The 10,581-nt window shown below is 32.9% G+C and overlaps 1 protein-coding gene across 1 annotated transcript; it reads right to left on the bottom strand.

Moving 5' to 3' along the window:
• Nucleotides 2,110-10,170, bottom strand: LOC107647851 (pleiotropic drug resistance protein 1). The gene is made up of 24 exons (XM_016351892.2): nucleotides 9,733-10,170; nucleotides 9,238-9,358; nucleotides 9,060-9,148; nucleotides 8,879-8,963; nucleotides 8,636-8,795; nucleotides 8,278-8,354; nucleotides 8,108-8,161; nucleotides 7,921-8,011; nucleotides 7,513-7,814; nucleotides 7,129-7,410; nucleotides 6,707-7,023; nucleotides 6,448-6,608; nucleotides 6,246-6,349; nucleotides 5,977-6,133; nucleotides 5,766-5,891; nucleotides 5,554-5,675; nucleotides 5,135-5,467; nucleotides 4,765-5,055; nucleotides 4,580-4,663; nucleotides 4,345-4,478; nucleotides 4,044-4,271; nucleotides 3,779-3,950; nucleotides 3,426-3,680; nucleotides 2,110-2,577 (listed from the first exon to the last, which is right to left on the bottom strand). Exons 1-24 carry the CDS (start codon nucleotides 10,044-10,046, stop codon nucleotides 2,308-2,310), a joined length of 4,329 nt encoding a protein of 1,442 aa, XP_016207378.1. The 5' UTR covers nucleotides 10,047-10,170; the 3' UTR covers nucleotides 2,110-2,307.

The following is a 10,581-nucleotide window of genomic DNA, read 5'->3' on the forward strand; positions in this document are numbered from 1 at the left end:
TATATATATATATATCTAATTACATAATATTATATTAATAAAAAAAATTATTTTTTATAATGACCATATAAATAATTATTTAAAAAAATAAATTTAATTACACAATTATATAAAATATTTTACATTATTAATACATCAAAATCAAAATATTATTATTGTCAAAATTGCAATACGAAAAATTTTGTTAACATTTCAATTTTTCCTGTTGTTTTGTTAATGTGAATCACTTTTTGTTTTAAAAAAAAACAAGTACCATCATGTTTATTAGGTATCAGCGTTATCATATTGAAATTTCAAACCAAACTTATTAACAAATTCAATAGTTTTCTTTTCATCTTTGCTAAATACTATCTGCCTAAATCTCCTGCAAAACCCGTAGAGTGCAAGGCTAAGATAGGTGGCAATTACATTCCCTGTGCTACAAACAGTGTCAAAGTGTTTGAGTTCAGAGACCGATACACAATTTGGTCAATATTATACTAAAAGGTGGTGTTTATTTATTAAAAAAAATTAAAAATTAATTTTTAATTTAAAAATATAAAAATAAATAATTTTTAAAAAATTAAAACTTACTATAAAAAAATAAGTTAAATAAAATTTAAACACCAATTCATAGACACCATAAAATTAACCTTCATCTATTTATTAAACAAGACATTTAGACAACTTGTCCAAACATGACATGATGTGTGAAAAACAAAAAAATATTTGGTGTCATACAAAAATGTTTGATGACCCTTGCTATAAATTCTACAAAATAGTTAATATCATATGGATAATCATCATATGTATAACTTTATTCAATTAGTCCACATCCAAAATATACAACCATATATGCAAGTAGCAAAAGCAAGTAGCAACAACTAAAGATTTCAAATTTTTAATCTTTGAATCGGTTGGAGCTCGTATATAATGTTTGCTTTTTTAAAAATTTTGTTTATCAGACACACATTAAGGAGGAGTTTATTGAATAAAAGAAAAGGAGAGATTTTTGAAGATCTTCAAAGGGAAGTACTCAATTCTAACTCTTTCAATTCAGTTTAATAGTGTTTGTCATCAAAAAGGAGATTGTTGAGTTTGAAAAACTGAAATGATGATCAAACATTATTAAAATAGAAAATTATTAAAATTATTATTAAGTGTTTATTTAATTGCATCCAGTGGTTTGTTTGATGTTTTTGTTAGTGTACAAGAAGAAAAATAAAATTATTTCTTGACACAATTGATGAAAGTCCAATTTAATTACTAAACATGTTTAAACATGTTTAGCTCAATAATATTTGTTCACTTCAAATGGCTAAAAGGCAAAGAAACTAAAATTGGCCCAAAGCCTTCATCATAAACCATTCAGTGATCATAAGGAAGCTTCCTCAAGAAACCAATAGTCTAATACGTGATTTTATGTCTTAGTAACTGGAAGTTAAAATTCAATTTGATTTAATCACATTGAAAGCTTTACACGTTACTTTATATCTTGGGTAATGGAAGTGGGAATTCCATTTGGTTGTGAAAACATAGTAAAATTCCATCATTGTTGTGATGGAGACTAGATGTAGGCTACATTGCACCTAGTAGCTGAACCAAGATATATCTGGTGTCACTTCTTCTTCTCTACTCCTTTCTCTGTTTCTGTTTTTCAGAAGATAAAAATAAAAGTGTCTCTCAACTCGACACGAGACAAAACAAAAGTGTCCCTCAACTCAGCACGAGACAAAAGTAGAAAAATCTCCTGAAGTTCCTTTAAAAAATCAGAAATTAATATTCAGTAAAAAAGGTTAACATTCAACCCCTTTCTCTAAGGCACTAATTACCATCAAGTATGAAAAGAGATGATAAATTATGTTTTATTATTCAATTTATATTTATTGAAAAGAAATAATATTAACATTAAAGACATAGAATAATTTATATAAAAGTAAAGCATAAAAGAATATAAAAATATAAAATATTTAAAAAAATAAATATTATGAGAATAAAAAAATAAAAAGAATCTTGAATTAATAATACAAAGAATAAAATTAAGTTATGCAATCTTAGAGAAAAATTTGACGTGGCAAAATAGATTTATATATTTTTTCTGGATAATAAAAGAAAAAAATGAATCATTCATTCATGAATTATATCGAATGTTATTCTTGCTATTTATGTTAATATGATATACTCGTATACATTTGTATTGACAAATAAAATAATAAAAAAGAAGGAAAGAAAGAAAGAATACATAAAGCTATACATATATAATGGGACAATTCCGTACAAACTAATTAAGTGGAACATCCTCTAACAAAATCTTGAATGGCATTAACCTTAGCGCCTTTGGAAGTTAAATGTCTTAACTGATATAGCAAATGAGAATGCAAAAAGTGCTCCAAATCCAACAACCACAGCTGCAACCACTCCCAAGAAATCATGCCTGAAGCCAAAGTAATGTCTCAAAAAGTCTTCAATTTTTGGTTTACTTCCATCGTTGGATTCAATGCTTCCCTGCAAATCTCCATATTGTGATGCCACCAAACCATACAAACTCCAAGCCACTGGATTTAACCAATAGTACCATCTCCACCATATTGGAATACTCTGATGACCAATGCAAATAAAATATATATTAATATTAAATTCAAAATTTATTAACCATATTACTAGAAATACTTATGTGATTTTAGAGGACAATTAATGCGGGCAAAAAATTTTTTATATGATTTGTTAGGAGATGAAATCCTGAAAAATTAGATTGTTGGTAATTTTAAAAAATATGGGGCAAATAAAATTCGTCGAAAACAAATTACAAAATATACATTTGTCGGAGATAAATATTTATAACCACATATTTTATGTCATTTTTAAATATAATAGATAAATATAAGTGGTTATAAATATTTCTGCAATCCACATTAAACATAATACAAGAGAATATAAGAATGGAAAAGTATAGGTAGAGAATGAAAATATTAAATAATGTAAACAATGGATATATCGAATGTTCAATTCATTTATACAAATTAAAAAAGTGAATTAATACATACTTTAAAAATATTTATAACCACATATTTTATGTCATTTTTAAATATAATAGATAAATATAAGTGGTTATAAATATTTCTGCAATCCGCATTAAACATAATACAAGAGAATATAAGAATGGAAAAGTATAGGTAGAGAATGAAAATATTAAATAATGTAAACAATGGATATATCGAATGTTCAATTCATTAGGTGTGCGGATAGTTATTCTAATTTAAGTGGATAATTTGAAGATGTATGTAGTGTGTTTTTACTCTATTAGACCAATTTTAGAATTCATTATTCACATTGTTCACAAAAATTATTGTCTGTCTAGCAAAGTCCTATAAAGTATTTCTCATAATGTTGTAAGTAGCAAGATGCATCCATTTAATGTGATAGCAACTAAGGAAGTGAGAACTTACTGGTCTTGGGATTATGAATCCTGAGAAGAGATTCCACACTGAGTAGAAAGCAGAAGCAACTATAGTAGAGATGTGTTGATTTGGAGTCATAGCAACCGACATCATGCCATAGTAAGTGAAGTACAAGAAGGTGAAATACATGAAGAATAAGTACCAGAAAACCTTAGTGACTGTCCACTCAAAACCAATCATTGCATAAACTATAATGCCATACACCAATGCCTGTGAAAGAACATATGGGACCTCAATTAGAACCTGCAAAGGAAGATTGAAGTTAGAAAAGAAGAGGAAGACGTTAATTATTTACACACAACTAAGTCTTATCTAATTATATGAGGAGTAGAATTACTTGCCTGAGCAAAAGCATACGGCAAAGCTGAATACATTCCGGCTGCTCTTTCTCTATAAAAGACTGTTCTCTCGACTGCAACTACCGGCTGCACGGCATTAGCATTCTTAATACCAATAAGGAGAACAGCAGCATACATGGAGCCCATGGCATTGGAAAGATCTTGTTGCTTTTTACTGCAATAATTAGGGTGAAGATTTAGTTTTAGATCAAACAAATTACATTAGTTTATAGCGGAAACGATGTCCTAGTTTCTAGTTTGATCTTACATTGTGGAGCCAAGGTCCCAAAACATGCTTCCAAGCACTAAAGCCACTGCGGTTGAGTAAAGAAATCTTATGGCAGTGTACAGCGGATTGCGCCAGTAAGACCAATGTTGTTTCCACAAGCAAGCCAAGCATTGTGTGAAAAAGGACCTTGAGAATTGCGTAGGAAAATAAAGGTCTTTGGAACCAGGAGCCGGAGTACTCAATTCTTTAATAAGTTCTTTGTTTCTCCTGAACCAAAACAAAATCAGCAAATATCCTATGCAATATTTTAGGCTTTGTAGAAATTAGAATAGGAAAATACCTGTATAAATCTGATTTTTTATACACCTCAGAGAAATCGATCCCCAATTCATGTTCTTTAGCTGAATTTGTGACTTCTAGCATCCATGTTGCTGGATTATAGCCATCTTTAATCTTATTAACACCTTGGATTCCCTTCAAGACAAATGTGTGCATATGAGTGAAATTATTTCATTTTAAATATATAATTCAATATTTTTCATTTTAAATTTCTGCATAAGATTTCCATTTTCTACCTCAAAGTAGTTAATTAAAGTGGAAGAATGATGCCCAAGTGGTCCAACATATATCTCTTGTCCACCTTGCTTCATTAGCAGAAGCTGTATTTCAATGGAAAAAGAAAAAAAAAAGTGTATTAGAATATAAACCCAGTAATAGAAGAGAACACATTAAAATTGATATGTTTATTTTTCAAGTTTACCTCATCAAAAGATTCAAAAATATCAATGCTAGGCTGATGAATGGTACAGACAACAGTTCTTCCTGTGTCTACTGTGTTCCTAACTGTTCTCATAACAATTGCAGCAGCTCTTGCATCCAGCCCTGAAGTTGGCTCATCCATGAATATTATAGAAGGATTCGCCACCAACTCAACCGCAATCGTCAACCTTTTCCGTTGTTCTGTGGACAAACCACTAATACCAGGCAATCCAACCAAAGCATGCCTTAGTGGTTTCAACTCCACAAGTTCCATCACTTCCTCAATGAACATCTATAACCATGCATTAATCAGTTAGTCTCAAACTTAGTAACATCACCAAAGCCTAAAGGCTTTAGATTCATATACCAACCTTTCTGGTTTTAGCATCAATATCTGGGGACAATCGAAGCCATGCTGAATAGAGCAAGGATTCATATACAGTTACATTAGGAGAGTGGATATCGTTTTGCTCGCAGTATCCGGAAATCCTTGCAAATGTTTCTTGCTTCTTTGGATACCCTGAAACTGTGATGCTCCCTCCAATATAACCTCCAGTTTTTCTACCAGCAAGTACATCCATCAGAGTTGTTTTTCCAGCACCGGTGACTCCCATTAGAGCAGTGAGAACACCTGGCCTAAAAGCTCCACTAACACCCTTCAAAAGAACCAACCTATCCTCAACAACGCCGCGATCCTTCATTGCCTGCAGGTTTAGTGCAAAGATTTTCTTAAAAGTTATTGCACAATAATGATTTGAAATTTGAATACAATAATATGTTTCTGCCTTACCTGTGGCATGTCAACAGCATATGTTACTTCATCAAAGGTGATGGAATGTGGCTCAAAAGGAAGAACCATTCCTCTTCTATTATGAGGCGTAATGCTTCCACTTACACTCTCTCCGTTTACCACTGTAAAATGAATCCAATATGGGAATTGTAAATCAACTATATTATGCAGATACAAGCTGTTAGAGGCTTAGTTTTAATGAGATGAAGTACCTCTATTTGAGTGATGAGAAAAGCTATGTCTCAAGAACTTCAAAGCATTACTTCCTTTTTTACTACCATCATTTTCTTCATTGCTTTTACTTTCTTCTGATTTTACAGACTGATGCTTCCCAAGTGCTGCATAACCAATCTTGTGATATTAGTACAAAACTTTTGTTCTGAAGTTGGTTTAGTAAACATTAAGGCGAAGAAAGAAACTTACGATCCAAGTAAGTGAGAGCAAGAATGTAACCAAAGTTAAAGATTAAGGTGTATCCAATCAAAGCTCCAACAGCTATCCAATACCAGTAAGACTGAGTAAAAAATCCGCGCGACTTCAAAACTTGAATTCCTAGAGTTTCATTTGAACCAGGTAGAACCTTTTTCATGAGACAACATAAACAAACATTAGATCATTCTTGTGATACAAGAAAGGCAAAAAAATGGGCAAGAGAAAAAAAAACTGAACAAATGCTTTAGTTAGAAACATACATGTCCCCATCTCTTCCCCAGGAACTCATTGTTTGCTATCCCATTTTGTCCGTACATCATAGGTGACATCCAAAATCCCCAAAGCCACCATTTTTTGATGTTTTCTGTAGGCATAAAGCAAAAGATGTTACTACAGAACATAATGTCATAAAGACTAAGATTGTTTTGTTTTGTTTTGTTTATTATCTATGATTATTGATACCTTTCGACAAGACGAAACCACTCATGGCAAAAAGGATTGCTAAAGCAAATGATCCAAATGTTAGAGCCACTGTCATTTCTCTACCAACTGCTGCAATAAATCGGAACAACGAAGAAGCCATCTGGTTTACTAGTACAAGAAGAAGGTATTGCCTGAAAAATCTGCATCAAGTAGACACACGAATTAATATCAGTATTTGGTACTAAAAAACTTTGTCCAAAAAATATGAATGTGCTTGAAATATAGTTCTTTGTATTACCTTCCAACATCTGGATCAAAACCAATGACATAGTAGGTTAGGAAGACCCAGACTCCAACTTCCACAAAAGTCATTGGGATTTTGAGGATCCATGCAGGAAGAGCAAATGCCCATGAAGGGAAGAAAAGATGTTCCCTTTGCTTGTAGAAAACAGGAAGCCTTGAAACTACCATAGAAAGCTCAGCCAGACCATTGAACATAATCACCACAACACTGTAGAACAATGCACCTGTGTATATACCTCCATGCGTCACTGAATCTCGGTGCATCTCCGTTCGGAGGAAGATTGTCATTGCAATGATTGCCATTACAGCAAGCTGATGAAGGCAGGATGAAGAAATTAGAAAGTGGATATGAAAAACATGCATTAACTAATTAGACAATGAAGTGAAATTAAACTTTCCAAGTTAGAAGCTTCATACTTGGCAAAGCTTGAAGGTGTAGACGAATGAATTGCGCTTCATAAGTAAATATTCTCTTGCTAAGCAAGCTTTTAGGAGTTCCCATTTTCCAACTCCATATTTTTTGGTTGTCAAAGCAGCAGGGTGGCTCTTAGACTTGTCAAACTCAGTACTAAGTTCATCACCAAGTCTTCTCCCAACATGAAATGATTGAAATGCATCAGCAAACTCTTTGGATGTGACAAATCTATATGGCTGATCTTTGTGAACCCAATATTGTTCTTGATCTTTCCTTGATGTCACCTATAACATAATAATGGTTTGCAAAGTTAAGATCACATAGATGACATAACCTTACCATTTTGGCAAGTAAACATAATTGAAAGGTATAATGATACTACTTACCTCTTGCAAAAAGTCTGCCACACCTTTCCTCTCAGGACATCTAAACCCCATCGATTCGAAAAACTCGAGCACATTTTCACGGGGACCTTGGTACACAATGTGGCTATCAGAGAGTAGAATAATGTCATCAAAGAGATTGTAAGTCTCTGGTGCTGGCTGCAGGAGTGAGATGACGGCGGTTCCCTTGAGAATGTGAACATATTGCTTGAGTGAATTCACAATTTGGAAAGTTGTTGAACTATCCAAACCAGTGGAGATTTCATCCATGAAAAGAGCTTTAGCTGGTCCTACCAGCATCTCCCCTATATTTATATAGCTTATTGTTAGTAAAAAACTCTCACATAATCAATACATTGAGATGATTAAACAAGAAACATTTCAAGATTGAAACCTCTGGTTCTGTTTTACCTGTTGTAACACGTTTCCTTTGTCCACCAGAGATACCTCTTAACATTGCATTTCCTACCACAGTATCAGCACATACCTCCAATCCCAGAATCTGCATAGGTTTAGAAAAGAAACAAAACACTTTAGAACAGAATATTATGATGAGCACATGATAATTAGAGAGTGACTTTGAAATTATAAATTTTACCCTTAGGACATAATCTGTAATGAAATTTGCTTTCTGCCCTTCAGTTGCTACAGCCTAAGTATTATAATTCAAAAAAAGACAATTAACTAGTAATTATCAATAATTTCTGTTTATAAGGAAAACAAGTAGAAACGTGCACTTAGTTTCAAGATAACTAATTTATCTTTTACCTTCATGTAGACATCAATATCTGGATCAGGCTTGATATTGGCCTCTTTTTCTCTTCTTGACAATTCTGCTAGCAGGTCTGCAGAATGCCAAAAGTATCAGACATTGGCAAAAGTCAATGGTCAACATTTGTTTTCAATGTTAAATTTCCTAAAGACAAAGTCTAAGGACTAACACTTTTATTAAAATTTGGCTAACACTTAACAAGCAAAAGAAAAGTGAATAATCTCACACCATTAAAAATACTAATGATGGCTAATTGATGGCTATAAATCACAAAATCTGCTGACCCTAGCACTCTTCTTTGCTGAAACTATGAGCAAAATAAGAAAGAAAAAGCATAATTTAATTTGGACTAACCATAACGAGGTCCAACTCCTTGGCATCTTGCAGAGAAAGCCAGTGTCTCTCTGACAGTCATTTCTCCAATATGAAGATCATTTTGACTCACATATGCAGCAGTTCTTTGGGGCACAAACTCATTCATCCCATGTCCATTATAGGTCACCTTTCCATTAAACTGATACAGAAGCAACACTTAATTATTTGCTAGACCAAATTAAAAAAAAAATGATTTGTGTGTGTATTTTTTCATGTCCTAACCTTTAATTTTGGATCAAGTTTTCCTGCCAGAGCCAACAGGAGTGTGGTTTTTCCAGAACTTGGTGGGCCCAAAAGCAATGTCATTCTGAAGAGAGAGGAAAATTGAAACATGTTATTATGTATATTGATTCCAAAAGTTGTTAGCTAATTAATAACTATGATTATCTTGTATTCCAAATACCTGGCAGGCTTTATTATTCCACTAACATCCTGGAGTATATTTATGTGTTCTCTTCTACTTGGAAGTACATGAAGAGTGTTCAACAGTCCCTGAAAAATTATGAAACCAAAATATTAGATAAGTTACTATCTCCTTCAATATATATAGCAAACTTCAATTCACTATATATACTACTTACGTCAACTATATTGACCATGAAGTTAGTGAAGGTGGGCAAAGCTCTGGTTCCTACATGAACTTCTGCTTCAATGTTCATGTGCTCAAATCGGACCTCTATTGTAGGAAGATCAATTCCAACTCTGGTTTTTAATTCATCATACAAGTAAGAAAATAATAAGATTATATATCTATTAGGACAATTGCATTTTTCCTTTTTAGAATGATATAATAATAAGCAGGAGATTGAAAGTTTTGACAATAATGTACAAGATCCATATAAAAGTTAACATTAATAATACAAAATTGATTAATCACTTCTTACATGCATTTAAATGAAACGTAATAAGAAATAAATTTTAAGGTAGAGAGTCACGTGCAGTTATTTTTAAAGTTAATAATTAAAAAACCTTGAATAATTTAACATGTCTAACAATATATAACTGTTAACTTCATAAGAAAATGATTGTATCTTTTGAACAGGGCAAGCATTCATGGTGGTTATTGTTATTATTACCGATCAATACGATCCCTGAGCTTGAGCAAGAACTTCTCATTATCCTCTTCAGCAATCCTCACTAGCCTCTCAAGGAGTTCTCTCTTTTCTTGCAACCCAAGCTTCTTTATGTCAATCTCACTAACTCCTCCACCGTCCGGCGAGGCCAGCAACCCTTTCCTCAGACGCACAACAGTCGGAAGTCTCTCAATTGCCGCCCACTTGAGAGCTTCCTCGTCGTCCTCCTGCCGGAACGAGCTCGAGAATATCTCGTCAGCATCACTACTCCTCCATATCGAAGAACTTCCAATCCTAAAACTCCCTCCACCCTCCATCCGCCAAAACTTGCCAACTTCTCTCAAATGTTGTTACTATATTTTTATATTTGTTTATTTTGTTGGCAAAGGAAACAGTACAGTGTATGTAGTAGTTCCTTGCTCAATGGTTGAATGTGAAATAAGACAACGGTGTAGCGTATATATATAGACAGAGACAAAGAGAGGTTTACTTAACGTAGATGAATAACTATGCATCATGCAGTTCGTTTACTTTAATTTCATGTTCAATAAAGGTGTCGAAAATGATGTCGGCGATGTATTCATTTATTTATTTTATTTTAATTAGAAGGAAGAAGTATGATTCTTATTACAGCTGGGGGTGATTACTGTGTGTTTCCATACGTGAGAAGAAAGAAGTGGTTACGAATATCCAACCGTGATGTAGTTGAATTTCTGCTGGTTGAGGATCCCAGAGTGGTCAAATATAATACACAATTTTTTGGGATAAAGATTACATTGTAATATAGATTATGGAAAATTAGCCAGCTCATAGGTGAGGTGATGACTGATGACATAATTGATTATGTATTCT

Source organism: Arachis ipaensis, chromosome B06, assembly GCF_000816755.2.
Source record: "Arachis ipaensis cultivar K30076 chromosome B06, Araip1.1, whole genome shotgun sequence".
Classification (NCBI taxonomy): Eukaryota; Viridiplantae; Streptophyta; class Magnoliopsida; order Fabales; family Fabaceae; genus Arachis; species Arachis ipaensis.

Coding starts and splice junctions, on each gene's coding strand:
- LOC107647851 (XM_016351892.2), bottom strand. CDS start 10,046: ATGGAGGGTGGAGGGAGTTTTAGGATTGGAAGTTCTTCGATATGGAGG. Junction 8,964..9,059: donor GGAATAATAAAGCCTGCCAG/GTATTTGGAATA, acceptor CTCTCTCTTCAG/AATGACATTGCTTTTGGGCC. Junction 7,815..7,920: donor AAGGAAACGTGTTACAACAG/GTAAAACAGAAC, acceptor ATATAAATATAG/GGGAGATGCTGGTAGGACCA.